The sequence below is a fragment of the Rhamphochromis sp. 'chilingali' genome (genome assembly GCF_963969265.1).
Source record: "Rhamphochromis sp. 'chilingali' genome assembly, chromosome: 22".
In the NCBI taxonomy this organism is placed as follows: Eukaryota; Metazoa; Chordata; class Actinopteri; order Cichliformes; family Cichlidae; genus Rhamphochromis; species Rhamphochromis sp. 'chilingali'.
In genome coordinates, this window is record NC_137950.1 from 4,868,333 (window position 1) to 4,890,198 (window position 21,866).

Consider the following 21,866-nt stretch of genomic DNA (forward strand, 5'->3'; position numbering starts at 1 on the left):
CAAGTTAGCTTCCTGGAAACACATGACAGACTACAACAGCTCTAGAGACAGTTTGAAGTTAAACGGCTCCATCTGTGGGCTTTCTCTGGGGTCTGCACCATTTCGTGTTAGACAGAAATGGAAAGTCGCTTACCAAAAGAATCGTGTGGGTTCTACAACGTCGCCACCTATGCGGTTGTAATGTGTTGCCCTCCCAAACAGGCCAAAAGTATTCAACATTTAAACAAGCCACACTGAAACGTCCCCAACCCACTCCAACAATGGTGGTAGTTTCTGGGAGACGCATGTAAAAGTCCCTACAGTGTCCCACACTTAAAGGACCATCATCCATACAGTTTGGTTAATAGCTATCGCCAAGTAATGTGATATTTGTCTCGCCATTCTGTGGATAAGAGGCCCCGCCTGGTAAATGTGGCTTTCTGAAAAGAAATGACAACGGGTGCATCTCAATAGTCTCAAAATTGTGGCCTCCCATTGACCTTCTGCCACACAATTATGTAAAACTCCAGAATATTACTATAACTGACAAAGGAAGACAGATGAGGCATTTTGGATTATGGAGATGCATCCGAGTTTAATGCATGGTAATATTCTATCATCAGTGCAAGCCAGAAAGACATACTAAGTCATGGAGAAGCATGCCGAGTCCGTGGTGAACTTAAGGACGAAAACGTGTAACTGTGTTGAGTGAGATTCCTCTTCTCCCGACAGTTCGGTAGTTGGTATGGAAGTCAATAGTTTGTGATTTAGCAGCGTTTACAGTTTTTATTTATTTTTTGACAGAACTCCCATGCCTAGACTTTTAAACTTGTAGTTACTGCTGCTATATGGCAGCACGGTGGATCTGTGATCAGTGTGGATGAGAAGTTTAACTGTACAGCACTATGACAGGTGGAATTAAGGCTCATTCCTAAACTAAAAGAATTTGCACCTGACACCTATCTTGGTGCTTGGATCTGTGTTTAGGAATCAGCCTTAACTGTTGAGCAGAACCTGCCAGTAACAGCAGGTTAGGTGTTCTATGTACATACACATTTACAGTGGACATAATGTCCCAAACTAACTTTACACCAGGGTAGAGGGCATCTTCCACTACTCGCAAGGAAACGAGGATGTTTTTGTGGGACAAAAAGTGTGTAGCCTGGGAGACTTCTGGGTGGTCCTGAAAGAACGACAGTATGCCTTAATGCAAACTGATTGCATTTAAAATGCAGGTGAAGGCATTTATAAAAAAAAAAAAAAAAAAATACGGTTAGCTAGATGTTAAACTTGAATTTATTAGCATGATAATAGCGTAACAGTCTTTTCTATTTCCTCATCCATTTGACTAGAACTATATAGTAGAAAAATATACATTTCTATTGAGTTAGTATACCTTACTTTACCAATCTTAACCTTTTTTTTTTTGGACAGAATTATTTAACATATATTTTGCTAGTCTGCTTCTCATCTTAGCTAGCTATTGTTACATCATCTTGTCCTTTGTCTTTTTTTATTAACAAAAACCTATAAAGGATATTTGGAAGCATGCGTTGTTTTTTGTTTTAACCTATCAGTTGTCTTTAGCTGTAGCTACCTCTTTGAATGACAAAAATCCAGTTGCATTAAACCAGGTGTTGCCATTTGATATTACTTCTAATTAGGAGTTTCTACCACCAGCTCTGTTCAACAAGACTAACACAGGAAATTCTCAATCAAAAAGAGATGCTTAGTTTTATAACTCAAACACAATGATAACAAAAGAGATGAACTGAGGCCAGTTTGTGAGAAATGGCAGTTGTCTTATGTTTCTATCAAGACAGCTTCTCACAGATTGCATATTGGGGGAAAGTGAAAAAGAAAAGAAAAAGAAAGCTGCGCTACCAAATCCACGAGTGTTCCACACAGAAACACTCTTGCATACTCAACCATTTGCTGTGAGTAAAGGTGCTCTCAACCAAATGCATGAAAAGACTGTTGAGACAGCAGACCTATCTGCATACATTTGTACATGTCAACAGTTCAGAGGTGAACACACATATGCAAACATACAGTCCACAATGTACAATCCACTGGGTGGCTATTTTTGTTCATACATCAAGAGCGTCACTGCTCACCACTTTATTTGGTAAATTCTGTATTTGTGTACAAATTCAAGTACATATGAGATATATATCTATATCTATATACACACTATTCCTTTTTCCCCCTCACATACACAGATACATTGCATTTTACTAAGACAATGTTCTCGCTTCAAGTTTTTCTGACTGAAGATAAATGACAATATTATGGGATTTTAAAATGAGGTGATGGGAGGTTGAAAGGTTTGCTTAAGGATATTTGTCTCATTGCACTGAGCAATTTAGACTTCCTTTGTTCTTTGGAACACGAGAAAAAACTGGTGATCCCACCTAACTCTTAGGGCTAAGATGTCAAACGTCGCGTCACAAAACTTGGTGTCCAACCCACTGTTGGCTAACGACCCCCCTCCCCCAACCCTCACCCCACCCTCCCTGGACTAACTGTCAGTCGACATACATGGGCGAGATAGGAGAGGCAGGGATCTGATCCAGAATGCGACACACATAGCTGGCAACGTCCACAAAACGCTCCTCATACATCAGAATGAAAGGGTGTTTCTACAGGAGAGATACACAAAGCTGAAGTGACAATTCATCCTGTATGAGGCAGCTAATTTAAAGTTGGTTTAGCCTAAATCCTCAAATATCACAGAGCTAGGAGTTGGGGTAAAATTGTATTTACTGCAGCAAATAAAAATGACTTTTACATTTCAATTTTAAGTAGTATTGAAACTCACCAGAAGCTCCTTGTACTTTGGCCTTTTTGATTCATCCTTTGTAAGGCTGGACAGGCAAAAAAAGAACAAATCAGAGGCAATGTGCCAAATGTAGTGGGCATAAAAATGTTCCCCAATCAATTTTTACGTGATTGTGCTTACCATAGGTTAACAAAGTTGGTGAACTTGGGGGAGAACTGCCTCTCCTCTGAGTTGCTGAGCTGGGGAGGCTCACCTTTTACCACCTGCGTCAGCTGATCGAAAACACTATTCCACTTAGGGTAGGGGAATCTTCCTGTTGCCAGCTCATACTGATAACAAACAGAAAGAACTGTGATTGTCTAACACTGTGGATTTATCCTTATCGCAACAGCTTAACTTAATAAAACCCTTGAGTCTTACCAGGGTGATTCCCAAACTCCATACATCAGACCGGACATCATAGCCTTGTCTAGAAGCACTGGGGTCTATCCTTTCAGGCTGCAAAATGCACAAATGGAAATATTCTGTGATACACAGATAATTCACTAGACCCCATACGACAGTATTTCACTCTATCATACAAATGCAAAATACATGTCAGTCACAACAATTTTAAATCCAATGACACGTGAAGTGAACTTGTCATTAAATGCAAAGTTCTACTGAGGATGCCCATATAAATGGCATATATGGAATTACTTTAAGGTGTACTGCCGACCTAAACACTGTCAGAAATCCTTCATAGACTCGCTCCCAACTGCAACACCCTCTGTGCAGTGAAAACTACCGAGGAATGACTTGACACACAGCTTAAGCCAGGGGCAGACAATTAATTTTCCCAAAGAGTCACACGAGAAGCTGGACTGTTGCAGAGGGCGATGTTAATAAGCTGAACTCAATTCTGCTCAGTATTAATTTGATCTCTCCACAACAGTTCCACTTCTCATGTGGCCGCTTGGGAAAATTAATTGCACACCCCTGGCTATAGGTACTGAACTGGTCTCCAACCTCTTTTCAGCAAGCCTGATTTATTACAATCCAAAGGATCAGTTGCTCGACAGCACAGGTCTGTGCCCCCATTGGTCAGAACTGAACACAAGGGTAACCCATGCAATATTAAGCAGAAGATTTAAATGTTTTGGCTGCTTGGGGTGCACTCTGCAAGGTATGAACAACTCAAATGAAGGTTCTTAATAAATATGATAATAACATCAACCCGTTTTTACTCCTTCACATGTAACTGATGCATATTTCTTAATCAGTGCAGTTGATTACTTACTGCCATGTAAGGCCTGCAGCCTGCATCTCTGGTCTTGGCTATGGAGTCCACCAGCTGGCCGCTGATGCCAAAATCGCACAGTTTGATATTCCCCTTTCGGTCCATAAGAATGTTGGAAGGTTTGATGTCTGCAAACACAGTAAAGGACGACCTAACTATAATGTAACTGGGACGAGAGTTAATTAGTAATAGCTGATCAGAATAAAATGAGAAAACTTACCTCTGTGAATTATTTTCAAGTTTTCTTTTAAGTGGTTCAGTGCTTTAACAGTCTGTTAAAGAGAAAAAAATCTTTGGTTAATTATTTGATGCTATGCATGCCATTACAGGAAAATTACATTACATGAATATGAAATCGTTGCTTACTGCTAATGTTATTTTGCCTAATATTTCCTCTGGAATGACGTCATCTAATGCACAATATACATATTTGTAGAATTTGTCTAATGAGGTAGACATAAGTTCCATACAAATCCAACAGTCCCCCTGAAACAAAGACATAAAGGTTAGACTCCTTCAAGAATTTGCAATCAACTGAATGAATCAGGTATATTTTGTTTCGGTAACATAAAAAAAGACAGGTGGGTGTGTTTTTCAGACCTCCCTGAAGAGGGCGCCGTAGAACTGCACAATGTAGGGACAGTCACTACTCCTCATCACTACATCAAGGTCCATCAGCAGCTGCTTCTGCTCCTTCTCATCCACAGTGGAGCGAATCCTCTGAGGGACACATCAGAAAACAGACATGCATGTTTCAGCCTCACACTTTTAATCACATTTCTAACTTTAGCAGCATTAACAAGAGAATTCATTTCTGAGAGAGCAATGGACATGAATTGAACAGCCTTCATTTTTGTTATTTATTATACCTTGCAAGTTCACCTGCTATCACCGTGTGCATGCTGGGTTCAATAAAAGTAATGCACATAAACCACTCAAGCCATCCACATCCACTTAACAGTGAGAGGTCATTTGACCACAACACTGATGCTAGTTCAGTAAACCTTTGTTTCAGTCAGAAATGAAACTGTTCGACCCTAAAATGCATCGGCGAAACTAATTCCAATGAGCTCGTTATCATGTTATTCAAAATTCAACAACGCATGCTTCTAAAAAGGCTGTCAGAATAAGCTAACATGTAACCACCTGCAGTGCACACTGCATGCCATCCAGGTGTGTGGGCAGACTGCTGCTGCTTGCACGGCTAATGTTAGTCACACTTTGAGAGACGTTTACTGTCAGACTCGTTTTAGTACAATCGACTAAAATATTAGTTGGTTGGGACGTCTTTGCAAAACTGAGTTCAGATGCCTGTTGATCAGTAAAGACTGGCCTCTGGTGACGTGACATTTTCATGCAGTACACTACAATATATGACCTCAATACAGCAGCTCTGCATCAGCTTAACAAAAAGTAGAGAAGCACCTAGAGACTGGCCAGAGACTGGAATTGGTTGATTCCACAAACTTCTCCAGATCACTAATAGTCTATTATTGGGCTACCTTGACAGCCATGATCTGGCCTGTGGGTTTGTGGACCATCTTGTTGACGGAGCCATACGCCCCACGGCCGATCTCACCAAGGTCTCTCAGATCCTCTGCAGTGAAGTCACAGTGCTGCTCAGGGGAGATCTTCAGCTTCCCAGATGACTCAATACTGTGTGTCCGTAGGCGCTCTCTGTTGAATGTGGGACGATGACAGCATTTAGATTTAATCACTTATATTTTAATCAGAAATTAATTCTATGTGAACTGTAAAGTTTCCATGAACCGGCTTTAAAATCTGATCGGGTATGTGGGATTTGACAAGATGGCAAAATATGAACATAGTATTTGTAATATTTTTATCATTAAAAAAATCCCCTCATGATATTAAAGGTGCAGGATGCATAAAGATTAGACCACCATTAGTGCTATTAAGCAGTATTTCTAAGGATATGCCCCAACTTAGACTGCATGTTGTGCAACCAGAAATATGAACATGTGCTGAAAAACAGTCGTGTCAGTGATTTTGTGCCATTGCACAGCACTCAACAAATTGCCAGGAAATGTAGCAACATGTCAACTTAAAAAAAACAAAAAAACAAAAACAAACTGCTAGCAAGCTAAGGTGGTTAGCATAAAAACCAACTCTACAAATGTTTTACACAGAAGCAAATGTAGTCAGTGCATTTCTGTTGTCATAGTAACTTGAAGAGATTTTGGAAAATTGCTCACAAAGAAACTTAATAATCAAAACGTACTTCCTGAGGTTATGAAGCAAATGAGCAGTGTTGTTTCTCTGTAAACGTCTACACAACAGGACTACTTTTTGCAACCAGGCACTGCCCCCTGCTGGCCTGACAAATTCACTCTACTGTTATCAGGTCCAGAGGCTATGTTCAATTTCTATATACAACCTCTTATCTAGTTCCAGTGACATCATGTCCCAACTATCTTTACTCACATGTGAGGGTTCTGGAAAGAGGGAACTGTTGGATTGAGTGGGAGCCTGGAAGCCGGTTTCACTGGAGGGTTGGCAAAATTCAGTTTCAGAGCTTTGCGTTTACCTGGTAGGACAAAGAGAGAAACAGATGCACAGTGCCACCACATGCACACCAGTCTGTGGGTTCAACCAACTGGTGAAGACAGAGGATACACATGGTGTGATAAAATGCCTTTCTTACCTCAGTATTGTCTTTCTACACTTGAGATAAGTCTCAATATGCCACAGCAACTTAATATAATCCAAGTATAAACACATTCATATGCATTATGCAGTTGCATTTGAAAAATATGACTATGAGGGAAGGGTGGGAAAAAAAATCTGTGGCATGAAGTTTTGGAGTTCTCAAGCTCTTCTCAAGCTTCGAGAAAGCAAAAAGTTTTGAACACAAGCAAAAATGTACAGGGGTTCCCAGTGTTCAGATAGGTGTACTGCACAAGCCCTTTTAGCTAGAACCTTCTGAACAAATGGCATGCAGCATGTGTGCAAGCTATCAGGCTAGTATGCTGTGCACTAAGCAGGGTGCTAACATTGGGAATCCGTGTTCAGAATGTTTCCATCAATAATCTTTATAAATGTGCATGTCAACACTAAACAGTTCCCACTGACATGTGAAAGCGACCCAACACTCAAGACAGCACTTCGTTCAGACTGAGGACACATAGGTTGAATTAACTGTTAGGTGCATGTGAGTATATGAATGCATCACCCAAATAGAGTTGGTAATTAAGTTTAGGCATTGTTGAAAGTGCTGAGTTCAAGTGTTAAGTTGTCTCTGCCATGCCCTGTCCAACCAGCTCCTGAATGCAAACAGATCCCTTAGCCTTTTAAGCCCCAGTGCAAATGAATCTTTCATGGCAATAAATATATTTGTGACAATTAACAGCAGTGAACAGTGGACAGACTCCCACTACCAGAGCACCACACAGGCTGTTTCAGTAGTATACAGTGGCATCCTCTCACCTGTGTTATCCAATTACGCACGTGCATGTATATAATAGTATAAACCATGAATCAAGACTGAAGCTCAGTAACAGGAGGCAAGAATGAGCCCAGTCTTGAATATGGCTACAATAACAGAGGGAAGGATGCTCCTTTACACTACTGAGGTGTCCCCACAAAGAGTAGAGGTCGTGTGCTTTGTGTGCAAGTCTAATGCTTACTTTGGGGTATTCCAGACAGGCTTATCTGAAACCCTGAAGTAAAGAAAAAAACATTTTTACTACATTTTCTTGAAATGTGTTGTTAAGAGTTTAAATGGGCCACGTTTGATAAGTGCCGTCCCAGCATGATTCAATGCTGAAAATGGAAAACAGGTCAGGATACTGAGAACGTGCTTTAGCTGGCAAAAGATGTGCCACATATTGGTGGGTCTTGCTCAGTGCACTGCCATATATAACCGATGTAGTATTTGCTGTATTACTGGCAAAATAGTTCAATTTTAACAGTCATTTCAGTACCATCTTACTTTCAATTTTGAAAACCAATGTTCTGCCAGTCTTGTGGCACTGTGCATATGGCACTACTTTCTGCTGTTCCACTTGCAAATACTACCACCAGAACAATAATCAATTACATGTATTTGTCACTGCTGCCTATATAAAACTGTTTTAGGCTTTTGCAATTACTTCCTGTGACCTCTCTAATAGATAGATAGCAATTGTTGTGCCAAGCTAAGTTAGCTGGCTGCTAGCTTGTTAGCAGTACTAAAAGCATATGGCAAAAAAGCAAATAGTTCAATTTTCCCATATTGCCAAGATTATTATTAAAGTTAAATACTGTATCATCAGTGTATGAAGTACTATAGAAGAATAAGTGGATTGTATTAAAAAGTGACAGTAAAATTAAAATAAACTATTGTTTCCTATACTTTGTTTGGCATTAGCCCTTTTTGCTAACGTATGCTTAGCACTACAAAGTCAAAATACAGCTTATTAAAACGAACTCAATGTCACTGTTTGCCATTGTACCTTAAATGTAAGTATATAAACTAATATCTTAGAAAATTACATTTTTGTGGGGAAAAAAAATAAAACAAAGGGCTACACGTTAAAGCTAGCTGATAAAACAGTCTTAGCAAAAAAAAAAAAAAAAAAAAAAAAACCCAAACAAAAACAGTTTGTATTACAAGAATATATTTCATGCTGCAAATTCTTGGTAATAAAGTTAATTACATGCAACTGTTGAATTTAATCACAATGGGGAGTGGGGTGGAGGTAAATAAAATTAATACTAAAAGCTACGATGTTTGTTAGCTTTATAAACAGACAGTAGTAAAATACTATGAACACACTAGTGATGACTGGTATTTGCCGGTGGAACGAGACTGATATTCTCTTTTTGTTGGCTTAGCAGAACACCACAGTTTCACAGTGGCCAGCCACTAAAAACTGGCATGTGCCACTTCAACTGGTATACCTTTCATACAATGGAAACCACACTTAACAGTGTCTCATCAAATGGGGTCTGTCTACATCAGGTCATTCTAACATAGAAACTCAGTTGAAAACATGCAGAAAAAAAGATGATACAATTACAGGTATTACAAAAATGGAAAACAAAATAACTTTATGCGAACAAAAGAAAAAGACCAACAGAGGGAAGCGATGGGGACATTTCAATAAATTCCTTTGCCAAGATTGGCCCTAAAAATTAAAAAAAATAATAATAATAATAATTTTTTTTTCAACTCAACAAAAAACGAAATCTCCCCAAATCAGACTAAAACCTTATAAAATAAGTTTGAATACCTGTTTCATTTTGACATCTCCAGCAGGTGTTGGTTTCTGCAAGGTTTAGATAAAACATTTGATACTGCCACAGAGCAAGAAATTACAAAGTCAGATATGGCTGTTGAGGCTTAAGATTAGGCGCTTAATAATCAATAAAATCCAGAGTAAAGCCCTCCTGATATACTATGAGCACATCCATTATTACATGTAAGTCTGTCTAACCTGCTCTGCTGGCTTTTTCCAATGAAATGACAACTCTTGGAAGAAAACACAGCTTAATGTATGTGAAGCACTTTACATGTGTGTGTAATCAAGGTTTATGAATGACAATAAGAATTCTATTTAACCCCCCAAAACACCCATCAGCTGTCACTACATGACTCCCTGTATATCTGCAGAATTTCAACTATAGCGGAGAACTCCTACTCTGAGGACTGAGGGTTTCATAGGGGGTGACAAGCAAGTCAGAACAAATAGCATCCTATGGAGCTGTAGCCCAAAAATTGACTTCCCCCCCCTCCTCTTGTAATTACACTTATATGGGGGGTGTTAGTCTTCCATATACCACAGCACCAGGAGCAACTTTACTCCTGACAGCAGTCACCTTCAACCGCTCCTTACACACATTCAAAAGTTTCTGTGGTGATTTATCTTTGCTTCTGAAATCTAATTCTAATTTGTAAACAGAAGTAAGCAAGACAAGGCCTAAACCCTCAGGTCAAAGAAGGTGCTTTTCCTGTAAGAAAAACCCTACGGACAAAAGTTCTGTTTGTTACTTCAATTTTAACATAATGTCGATATTGCATTCGCAAAAACTAAACTAATACGTTGTCTCCCTTTTTTAGTTAAGTATTTTTGTCAAGTGTTAATAATTATTTTGGCGATTTTATTCCTATCCGTTGAGGACTCTCTTGCGATCATCCTCTTTTATATGCCCAGTGGATTAATGTAGAATAAGAAAATTTGATTTTATGTATTAAGTTTCAGTAGACGTTTCTGTTCCTCACAGCACATTATTAAAATGTGTGACCTCACTAAAACAAATCTTAGCTGACTACAGGTTTTGTCACGAGGTCTGCCTGTCCGATAAGAGATGACAGTGTGCGCTTAGAGGTATTAACTAGATAGAGATGTACACTTAACAAATATAAAGGCTTAGACTTTAAATTTATTTTACAAATCGAGGTGATTTGTGTCAACACGTTATGAAACCACCGACAGAACTACCGTTAGCAACACAAGGAAGACAAGTAACGTTATGTATGGCCTGAAGCCAACAGAATTTAATGTTGACACTTAATAGAATTGATAGCCCCAACTTTAACTTTATTAGCTCCATCATTTCTTTGCTACTCGGAGCAAAGCACTGAAACAGTGGCCTGACCGGGGACAGAAGTACACTTCAGTGTAGGCCTTGAGGCTACTTGTAGCAGCCCTCTGCTAATAACAAAGGCGAAAAAGTTAAAATAGTTGGAGAACTCATTTTTTTAAACAACGTAATACTTTTAAGGTAGAGTCGAGATGTACGATTCAAACTTCAGGAATGAAAACACTTGACTATGCCATTACAGGCCCGTTGGTACAACAATTAAACTGAAGCTTGTGCATCATTGCTAGCCTAGCAGCAGTGCAGTTTCAGGGAGATGGAGATGAAGCTAAGCGCAGAAAGACAGAATTAGCGGAAGTCTCACGAGTCAGACGTCAAAGTAAAAGCGCTGCTTGTCAACAGACAATTACTCAGATCCTACAGTAAAGCCTTTGATTAGTTTAGGCTAATCAACTACATGGTGTGAATATTTTTTTAAATCTGATTTAACATGTAAAAACTTACATGTGTGATGCTTGTCACTAACTGCTCATTTTAATTTTAATTATGATTAACCAAATAAGTGCACAGATTGACCTTACTCAAAGAAAAGGCGGTTCGGCCACTATTTTGGCTTGTTTTAGCAAAAGTGTGCATTTTGCATTAACATAAGCGGAGCATCTGCAACAGATGCATTAAATTGATCACGTTTCCAGACATGGGCCGCGTAACATAATTTATTTTGAAAGTTCTGACCGAAAAGACTTACTTATTGGGTTTCTCTTGGCTACAGTGTTTCTGCTTTTAGGAAGCTAAAGGCTACCCTTTCCTACAAACTCTTATGTCCCCAGTAGAAATATGAAACTGTGAACTGGAGCCAGTTCTCGCCTACCTTGCATGCTGCTGCTCTGTGTTTGCTGGTGGAGTTGGTGCAACGTTGATCCTACGATGTTGCTGTTGTTGCTAGAGCTAGTGGAGTTGCTGTTAGGACTGGGAGTCGCCATTGTTGTGTTGAATTCCAGCAGCAGCGCTCAGGCTGCAATGCAGAGAGTGAAACTTCGCCCGCTCTGCCTCCAGACGGGACACTGCGCCACTTGAACGCAACAGCCGCAACGACGGCCACGTCTCTGCTGTTGCTGCTTTTATGGACAATCGGAAATAGCAAATCACGACTTCACAGTTGAACGTTTGACCTGCATAAATAACAAATGTATATAACATATTCTACATTCTGGCTAGTTTGTATCGACTCAATTCTATACTTTTGTTTTATATTCTAAGCGATTTAACACAATATGATGGACAAAAGACGATCTAATGTATTACATTTTTTATTTCGTGTTGAATAATGAAGCTTCCTTTTTTAATTTGTAATATATTTTACTCAGATTTTTATAGTTGGATTTACACTGTTAGATGTGTCAGCTCATCAAAGATAATCAAGGATCACATAATATGTCAAACAGCCTTTGAAATGATACGCAAATTTCTGTCCAGGAAGTTTATGCTTCATTTTTGGTAAAATAAATTCTGGTGTTTTATTAGTCTGTTGCTTAGCACAAATTAACATATGTGTATATGTATCGGTGCTTTGAATGTAGCCTGCTAATCAGCAGTAGCTGCTAACTAGCACTCCAACCTCACCGGTAAAAGTCTGCCAGTCTGTTATTACAGTCTAAGCTAAAAATGCTACACTTTTAATGTTCAACTCCATAACTACATTTATACCAAAACAACAGAGACAATGGTTACGCCAAATTGAGTATTTATGATGAGATACTCAAGAAACAAGGGCTTGTGTTTGTGGCAGTGAGGCAAATGTAGTGGTCAAGCTTTTTTCTCATCCCTTTTTTGTAAAACAAATGCACCACTACTTTTTCTGTTTCTGGACTGCTGCTACATGTTAACCACAAATCATCGGTGATCAGTATGGGAAACTGGCTCCTTCCTTTTGATTGCATGTGTTACTTTCTCCTTTGGGGAGAGCTTATAACAAATACAGAACTTATAAAACATGTTAACTTCGATTTTCTTATTAAACAAACTAATTTATTAATAATTTAGGCACTCTGCATGACGCAAATTTCTAAAACGTAAAATAATAATCCTTGTGCCGCCGCAGTCCTCCAAAGTGTCCCATTTTAAGAAATACTGCTCTAATGAAGAAACACAAGTATTAGTACGCATCTGTACATGGTAAAATTTCAGGATAAATCTGAGGGCCAAAATGAGTAGCTACATAACATGTCGGGTAGATTTAGCCTTTTACATCTGAGGGGTAAAAACTGCATATGTAGAACCAGCAGTCAAATCAAAAAACACATTAAAACTTTGCTTTGCAATAAAAGTGTCGTTTTTTTTCTCCCCTAGGTGGCACTCTTGTTCCACAATGGAACTGGTTCTACCATCAGGCTCTTTAGGCTTTCAGTGTGAAGGAAGAGATGGTTAAATAGGTAATCGACAATGTATATGGAAATACCATACCATACACTGGAGCCTGCTATCACATCATTATATTTATATAACTCCACCCCATGATGAATAACTTAAGTCTCAATTTTTAATTTACCACTAACTTGAACACATCACACAATGCAAGAAACAGTAGCATTTAATGTATCCACTGAGCATAGATAGGTTTTTATTTTCACTTTATTTCATACAGCCTTAATCAAACACTTTCAATCAAGTGTTGTCACCAATTTGGTGTGTTATCATTCACACGCTGTCATAAATTAAAAAAACAACATAAGTGTCAATAAAATATCTGAGCTACTGTATTTGTAAAGTATGCTGCTGTTTTCATATTATCATATTACAATCCCTTAAATAGTTCCTAATTTGTCAGTGTTTTTCCATTTGAAAATAACTTAAAAAGCTCAGTGCTGTAAAGTGGAAAGCAGCGAGAACACTATCTTCTTGTAAGGTGTACTCATAATATTCCCACTTCCTCAGCGAAACATCCTTCAAGTTCCCAGTCTGAAGAACATTTCTCAAAATCCAAACAGTTCCATCACAGCTCCAGGTGTGATTAAACACAAAAGCACACTTTCAAAAATCTTCTAAATTAGTTCCTAGGTGTATCACTAACTAACTGGTGGACTGGACTCACACAAGAAATAATTCTTCAATAATTCTTTTTCAAGACAGAAGTGATAAAGTTGTGATTCTTTAATTACAGTATGTGTCCTTTTGTCTGGATGGAAACAGAAACACTCGATCTGTGATACTCCCGTATCCTTTCAGCTCCATCCTGTCTCCATATACAGAGACTGTGGCGAATGCATTGCTGTCAGGTGGTGTCTCAATCACCCCATCAACCGTCAGGTGGTGCACTCCTGTATCTTCGTCTTGGCAGTATCCACCGTCGTGGGCGTGTCCCGCCATGTAACACACCACACTGGTGTGGGAGCGTATGACGGCCAGGAGCTCTTCAAAGTTCCATGCGAGGCAAATGGTGTCTGTGCAGTCTGGGTGGATGGGGAGGTGACCTGGATAAAGGAGGAAAAATAAAAACACATGTGTTCTTTTAAATTGTACTAGAAGCACTGGAATGTTGAAGATCAGGCTCTGATCAAGCTGAGCTGGGATCAGCATACGTTCACTTTGGGTTGTTGGCTACCTTTGTGTTAGCATGCTGTTTGTTCAGATGCTTGCAAAGGGCTGGTGTTTTGTTAGCAGTGTAATGCTCTTGGTTCTGTGCTGGATGCAGTTTGCAAACCTAGAACCAAGGAAACTGACTGCAGCAGCAGAAGACCACACCAGGAACCGTTCCTGCTAAGAGCAGGAAACTAGGGCTCCAGTTTGCATGAGCTCATTAAAACTGGACAGTAGAAGATAATGCAAGATAATGTGCCATGTCACAAAGCTCAAATCATCTCAAACTACTTTCTGGAACATGCCAGTTAGTTTACTGAACTCAGATATAGCTCTTTCAGGATGTGGTGGAACAGGAGAGTCCCATCACAGACATTTTGCTGACAAAGCTCCATATTAAGATAAGAAGCTCTTATCTTAATATGGACTGAAATCTCATAGGAAGGTTTCAGCACCTATGCCGTGAGAAATTAATTAATTGTTTTCTTTTTTCTTTCTCAGCAGGTGACCCAGGTGATTGATATATGCATATTTTTTCTTCTTTTTTTTCTTTTTCTGCTCATTCTGTTGGTTTTTGGTTTTTGCCCTTCTCCCCCGTCCCTCTTCTCAGCTGTTTCTCTTTCCCTCTTTCTTTCTCCCCTTCTTTCCCCCAGTCAAGTCTGTCCCATATTCAGTAAGTGAAAATAAAATAAACAATAAAAGGTGAATCAAATGGACCATTATGGCAAGGCTGGGATGGTCAATTTGGTAAAGTAAATCCGTTGGGCATCTTTCTTTGCCTTTAGACAATAATTCTGATGGCAAAAGAGCCAAACGGGACAGGCAAAAAAAACCAAAACTGGACAGTAGAAGATAATGCAAGATAATGCACCATGTCACAAAGCTCAAATCATCTCAAACTACTTTCTGGAACATGCCAGTTAGTTTACTGAACTCAGATTCGCTCTTTCAGGATGTGGTGGAACAGGAGAGTCCCATCACAGACATTTTGCTGACAAAGCTGCAGCAACTGCATGAAGCTCTTATCTTAATATGGACTGAAATCTTGTAGGAAGGTTTCAGCACCTATGCCGTGAGAAATTAAGGCAAATCTTGGTCCTGTACTAGCAAGGTGTCCAGTGAACGTATTTAAAAGTTTTACTTACTGACAATTGTGACCTTTTCTTGTTTCTCATCAGCTGATGATAGAAGAGAGTCTAACCAGTCCAGCTGGTCCTTACTGAACCCACCATTGAACATTGTGAATCTCTGCGTGAGATTGTTAAATGCTGAAACAAAAACACAAACCATCATCAACTCAGTTGTTGGGTCGCAAGCTAGTTTAGTCAATAACAAGTGTAAATCCATAAAACCTGTTTTCTATCCTTTGGTCCTCATTTACAAATTATGCTACTAAAACACATAACTGTCCTACTGGATACCTTCACTGGTATAAATTACATTTTCATCTAAGAATTGTCAGTTGTTTAAGGAAGGCAATAAATAAACTAAATACATATTACTGCATTTTATACTGTGTACATGCAGATTCCTGTTACTTGATATCTGGGCTAATGTAATTACATTTGTTTTATTAATGTTGTAATTATCAGTAAAGCATACCTGGAGGGCAGTTGAGATCTTCGTTTTTGTTATACTGCTTTATCAAATTCATAGCATCGACATATTGTTCACTGGCCTTCTCTCTTCCCAGCAGGCTCACATCATAGGCATCCAGGACAACAAATGTAAACCCGGGGAAAGGGCTGAAACTGTAAGCATATATGCCGGAGCCGGCCGGGGCAGTGCTCATGCTCCTGTCAGTGTGGAGCGTGCTGTTGAGCTTTGAATGCAGCAGCGCGCTCCTGCTGAAGTTATAAAACTCGTGGTTTCCCCATACATGATACACCTCCGCGGGGCAGGAGCTCAGCTCTCTCAGCACGGTGTCCAGCGCGCGCTCCGAGGCGTCCTTGGGCTTGTTAAAGCCGTCGATAATGTCTCCCAGCTGGAGAATAAATGCTGGCTTGACAGCTGATTCCGACCAACTTTTCCGAGCATTTCTCAAGAGCTGGAGACCGCTTCGGTAGTATCGCCTACGAGTCCGAGTGTAATTGTAGCCGTCGTCGATGTCTGCGTACTGAATGTCAGCTATCACGCCGAACGTAAACAGCAGCGTTTGCTGACGACAGTCGTCCATTCTTGGTGTTGTCTTCGGATCAGCTTGAGTGCGCCCCTTATATCTACCGAGGAAGATGAAAATACCGACTCCACGCAGGTATCCTGTCCACCCCCTCACATGCTGACTGCCTGCCAGAATTTCTTCCGTTGTCTAGAATGACAGCGCAGCAGCCAGCGCGTAACCGAAACTGACGGCAACAAAACAACTTCCGGCATCCTTCGAAATAATGCTGAAAGCGAAACTGACTCATCGCAGCACACGTGAAGTGAAAATGTGGAAACTGGCTTTAAAAACTACTCATAAATTGTATATTTTATTTCATAGGTGAGAATACTACATTTTTCTTTTGGTTTATTTTTCTAGATTTGTAGAGAAATTTAAAGACAAATGTATTTATTTTATAGAGAATATAAAGAAACATTCATTTACCTATGCTACCCCTGCAACAAAGGTCTCCATTATAAAATATATAGTGTTTGAGTTCCCAGCATGTTTAAAATTTTGCTCTAACTTTCACTTGACAGTGCATGAATCAAAAACATCTTTTCCATCTTACCTCCACTCAGGTATTTATTCCAACAGGCTATACAGTAGTTTGGGGCGTGTTGTTTGTTTTGTTTTTCAACAAATTTGACATAGCTATAAGACTATAATGAAGGAGAAGGTTTAATCTAAAATAGTATAAAGCAAAGACAACAGACAAAAACTTGTATTCTTTTTTCTTTTAAATGTTAGAGAGAACAGTTCTGTCTTTCAGCAGAACTGCAAGTATACTCAAAAGATTAATAAAAAAATGAAATATTCTTCTGAAAGCTATATAGATGAGGAAGTCCTTAGTAAATATACCTCAGATGAACAACAACATATGATATATTACACAGTGTAAATGTTTATTAAACAAATGTACACCAAAATACAGAAGCAGTTGTAAAAAATTAAATACATCCTGTGATTCAACAGCTTGTAAAACCACCTTTTAGCAGCAATAACTTGAAGTGATTTCTGTATAACTTAATTAGTCTCTTGCATCTTTCTGAAGCACTCTTCTTTACGGCGTTGTTTCAGTCCATTGAGGTTTATGGCCAAACCTTCATGGCAATTTAAATCAAGCTAAAACAATCTCAATTTGAGGACTTTTACAAACAGTGATGTATTTTCAGTGAGGTATTAGTACTTTTTACTAAACAGCATAACGGATCAATACACCTTCCACCACAGCTGCCCCCTTAGTTTAGTTTTGATCTGCTTACCACAACAGAAATGTCACAAACATGAAATGACCCCCTCCAATTCTAAGGACCTATGTTCTTGATGATTTATGATGTCACCCTTTGGTTTGTTAAGCCATCTTCATTTTTATTGGTCCCGATTATTCATTTATTATTTATTATTTCTAGCACTGCTTTCACATGCTCACATCTGTGTCTGCATCAAAATAAAACTCGTCTTCCTTATTTGCATCAAGAAAAAATATATATATACCAAAACTTAATGCAAAATTAAAATCAACAAGGCTGTTCCAGGTGATCCTCTTGGAGGCACAAGCTCATAATGTGGAGGAAATTTCAATTTTGGTGATTTTTAAATTCTTTTAACATAATGTTAGTCGTCTACATTAGTCCAGGAAACTGCAGGGAAAAACTATGATCTGCACAAGCGGATGGTCCAGCACTGATTTAGGGAGCAACTGATTTGCTTTTGCTTTTGCATTTTAACTGGTGAAGCATACATTTAAGTATCAATCAATCATGCTTGCCCATGCAAAAATCATTATCAAAATTAACTTTTTATTAATTGTGCAGCCCTAAAACAAGTATATTGACAATTATTTATAAAATTTTAGCCTTTTACTGAACATTTTTTAAAGTTTTAATGAACATTTTCAGTGTTTTCAAATTCAAAATCTCTAGGGTTGCAAGAGTAACCTTCTGTATGGGGTTCTGCTATCAGACAGTAGTTTTACAATCATGGCTTGCACGTCACTGTTGAATTTCACCTGAAGTCTCTTTCCCAGGAGTTTCTGTTGTTAGGCCTGTGACACATTTGGGAATCCATTTGAGGACAGTGGCATCCCACTCACCCTCAGCTCTGTCCTGCAAAGGCTGGAGAGAGGACAGGATGAATCCTACAGATAGAAAATGCTCTAAGAACACACTTTGGCATGTAATTCAGTCAGAATGCAGACATATTTCTGTGTTTCCACAAATAGCAGCATGACTATCTGTAGAGTGAGCTGAGCATGACAACATCTGCAAACACAAGGCACATCTGCAGCCAGCACACAGCCACTCAAGTCAATTTGATTATAAGCAGATTTTAAAACAACAAGGGCTGACCAAATTTCTGTATGACTAAAAATAATAACTCAGAGCAAACCAGAAAGAACAAAACAAACAAAAAACAAAGTGAAAGAAAAGTATCAAAAACTAATTCACATTTAAATGCAAGCATGTAAATATGCTTCTTCAAGCAGGTTTTAAAGACAATTTAAAGAAGTGTTGGTGAGGTCCTGATTTGAAGAGGCAGACTGTTCAAAAGTGTATGTGCAACTACAGCAAAGGCCTGATCTCCTCTGTGCTTTAATAATAATGGATTGCATTTATATAGCGCTTTTCAAGTCCCTCAAAGTGCTTTTACAATTCATTCACTCTCACACACACACTGGTGGAGGCAGCTACAGTTGTAGCCACAGCTGCCCTGGGCCAGACTGATCGGCCCCTCTGGCCAACACCAGTAGGTGAAGTGTCTTGCCCAAGGACACAACAACCAAGACTGTCCAAGTCGGGGCTCGAACCACCAACCTTCCGATTACAAGACGAACTGCCAACTCTTGAGCCACGATCGCCTTTAGTCTGCTTCTCAGAACAACCAGAAGCTGTGACTTTTTTCCCCTTAATAAATGAAATCATTAAAAAAGTGCATTTTGTTGGTATGTGGGCTAGCTTTGTCTGATACTTGTTCGATGATCTGAATGTGTGAAAAAAAATAGTAGCTCAGGAAGGGGGCAAATATTTAATATCACCGTGTTTCTGTTCAAGTGAATCGAGTGGATTTACCTGCTCTGCTTTCTGGTATTCTCCATGCTGCTCACAGCCGATGTCAAACACATACTTCCCCGGGCCAAGCGGCTACAAAATTAAAACCGAAGATAATAAGGGAGAGAGGCACAGACTCATCCTCATTTACAATGACACAGACCACAATGATATAAGAACTGATTGTTGTTTCTGTTGATTGACACTGAAAACACCAATCTATGTCATTTTGGAACAGTGGGGCAAAAAACAAAACAAAACAATACACAAGGCAAGAATGGAGCCGCATAATGTAACTTTCTTTGTGGTTAAAAACAGAAAAATGAGTTTTTTGTTTTTCCTTAAAAAGTCTTTTTACAACACTTTGACCTTTTGATTATGTGATGAATGAAGCGATTCTGAGGGCTCTATAGAAGACGCACCTATCCTAAAGCCTCTACTTATATCAAAGTAATAATGCTACAGTATACATACATTCTTTAAAATTAGACTTACGCTGAAGTACAAATGTTCTGCATTAAAACATACTTCAAACTCTATAGAACGGTTAAATCATGGAGATAGCTGGAGATAATTCACTATAGCTAAAGCACACCATAATTTAATAGTTTATATATATATACATACATACATATATTAATCTAATTCTGCTAAATAGAAGTACAGTAAAAGAGTACAGTCCATCAAACCGACTAACTAACTAAAAAAACTAACTAAAATCCCCACAAAGCACGGTGACTAATGAAGCCTCCAGGAAAATGGTTAACTCACTGGACAAATGATGTCGTCCCCTCACATAAATATACACACAGGTGCAATGAAAAGAGTGAATGATGCTCTGAATTTAGGGGAATAAGGAGGACGGTGTCATAAAAACATTTATGTCACTAAAAACAATGAATAGTGATGACAAATAACACATAACTTAACAGTGATCACAAAAATCATGATAATCATTTTGGCTATTGTCACTTTTCACACCATGCACAGGCTACATTAAAACATATTCAGTATTTTGATCGATCACTGACCAATTTGTGAGAATGTTATAAAAATAAAACTTACATAGTTGTTGATAAAGTTGCCCATGAATCTGTGGTTAGTATGGAGGTACTCTCCAGCTGACTCCATCTTGCCGTTCACCCAAGTGCCCTTGAACTTAGAGCCAGTTTCTTGGTAGTGGTAAATGCCCTGTCCGTGCCTGGAAATCACAAAAACAGCAAAGATTCAAGTAGCTTTTAACATATCTAGTTACAGCTAACTTCAAAGTAAAAGCATGTTGGTGCAAAAAAAAGTTCAAACATCTCAGAAGTTAAAGACATGTGACAGCATTTCTGGGACTACATTTCAACATGAAAAAAGTCCTGCTCTCTAGAGTATTAATACTGTTGAATCAAAGTAAATTATCTTAACATAAAAAAGTGTATATATAATATAAACCCTGACTCCTTCTGGCATTACAAGTTGTTATAGCAATTGTGATTGCATTTCTTGTGACATACCTCAAATTTTGCAGCCACTCTCCATCATAGGTGTCTTTGTTGGGGTAGGTGTAGACACCGTGACCTTGTCTCATACCCTCAACCCACGACCCTGGCAGTCAGAAGAGGCAGTGGTAAGAGTTTTGCTTACAGAAACCAACATCAGAGCTTCAGCTGGCTTTAAAAACGTTCTCAGGACTGTATAAAAATAATTTTGATTGGTAGAAGTACACAACACACTCATGTAAAGCACATTTGTTATACCTTCATATTTGGACCCATCGGGATAGTAGAAGGTTCCCTGTCCATGTTTCATGTTCTGCTGGTAGTTCCCTACATATCTCGCCCCATTCTTGAAGCGATATGTCCCCTAGTGGAGAAAGCAGTTATATTTAAATATATATTAGTCCTTACCCGAGTAGCATCAGGGAAAAGCGTGAAATATTAAGAATTTTCTTTGGGACTAAATATTTAAATAAAATTGTAATTAGAGGGTAAGACTGCTTTAAACTGCTTAATGTTCTCACGCACTGTCCACACTGTTATCTAATTTAGCAGCTTTTTCTATATCTAAAGGATAATGTCTTTATGTGCTGATATGCACATACATGCAGAATGTTGTGTGCTTTGGACTGCAGGGGTCCAGCTCAAACGTCCTACCTGTCCGTGTCTTCTCCCGTTCTGATAGTCTCCCTGATAAATGTCTCCGTTGGGCAGAATAGCTTTCCCGAATCCGTGCCTTTCTCCAGCTTCATTTCTGCCTCCTTCATACTCCTGCTCGGGTAAAAACAAAATAGGGTTTTACCATTAGCTTTAGTTCATCGTCGGCAGCAAACAAACTTAACACGATAATTATATTCTCTCACCCCGAGTTTATTTTGTTCATCCTCGAACTCCTCAGATCCTACGTCCGACATGTTTCTGTCAGTTTCTGAACGACTGTGTTGTAGTTTTAGTTGAAACAGAAGCGCCAAAAACGGGGAAAATCCTGCACCTGCTCTTTTAGCCTACTAGTTTACAGTTGCTATGACAA

General features: G+C 39.0%; 3 protein-coding genes across 8 annotated transcripts; all 3 read right to left on the bottom strand.

Moving 5' to 3' along the window:
* Window positions 1-51: 51 nt before the first annotated feature.
* On the bottom strand, window positions 52-11,674 carry map2k4b (mitogen-activated protein kinase kinase 4b). Of its 5 annotated transcripts, none has more exons than XM_080872209.1 (13): window positions 11,455-11,674; window positions 9,275-9,310; window positions 7,688-7,720; window positions 6,486-6,546; window positions 5,543-5,717; window positions 4,641-4,760; window positions 4,407-4,526; window positions 4,261-4,312; window positions 4,041-4,168; window positions 3,182-3,259; window positions 2,942-3,090; window positions 2,801-2,846; window positions 52-2,621 (listed from the first exon to the last, which is right to left on the bottom strand). In XM_080872209.1, the coding sequence occupies exons 1-13, from the start codon at window positions 11,564-11,566 to the stop codon at window positions 2,508-2,510; spliced, it is 1,224 nt and encodes a 407-aa protein (XP_080728335.1). In that variant the 5' UTR covers window positions 11,567-11,674; the 3' UTR covers window positions 52-2,507. The 5 variants fall into 5 exon arrangements, with proteins under 5 accessions (XP_080728335.1, XP_080728333.1, XP_080728337.1 ...); XM_080872207.1 differs by having other exon boundaries at window positions 6,486-6,588; XM_080872211.1 differs by lacking the exon at window positions 7,688-7,720 and having other exon boundaries at window positions 11,455-11,673.
* A 1,506-nt stretch (window positions 11,675-13,180) lies between these two features.
* Window positions 13,181-16,499, bottom strand: adprm (ADP-ribose/CDP-alcohol diphosphatase, manganese-dependent). Its single transcript, XM_080873427.1, has 3 exons — window positions 15,762-16,499; window positions 15,305-15,427; window positions 13,181-14,053 (listed from the first exon to the last, which is right to left on the bottom strand). Exons 1-3 carry the CDS (start codon window positions 16,333-16,335, stop codon window positions 13,734-13,736), a joined length of 1,017 nt encoding a protein of 338 aa, XP_080729553.1. The 5' UTR covers window positions 16,336-16,499; the 3' UTR covers window positions 13,181-13,733.
* Window positions 16,500-17,181: 682 nt separating this feature from the next.
* Window positions 17,182-21,866, bottom strand: rsph1 (radial spoke head component 1). 2 transcript variants are annotated; one of them, XM_080873583.1, is made up of 7 exons: window positions 21,700-21,866; window positions 21,494-21,607; window positions 21,098-21,203; window positions 20,855-20,945; window positions 20,418-20,553; window positions 19,374-19,445; window positions 17,182-18,419 (listed from the first exon to the last, which is right to left on the bottom strand). In XM_080873583.1, exons 1-7 carry the CDS (start codon window positions 21,748-21,750, stop codon window positions 18,297-18,299), a joined length of 693 nt encoding a protein of 230 aa, XP_080729709.1. In that variant the 5' UTR covers window positions 21,751-21,866; the 3' UTR covers window positions 17,182-18,296. The 2 variants fall into 2 exon arrangements, with proteins under 2 accessions (XP_080729709.1, XP_080729710.1); XM_080873584.1 differs by having other exon boundaries at window positions 17,182-18,442.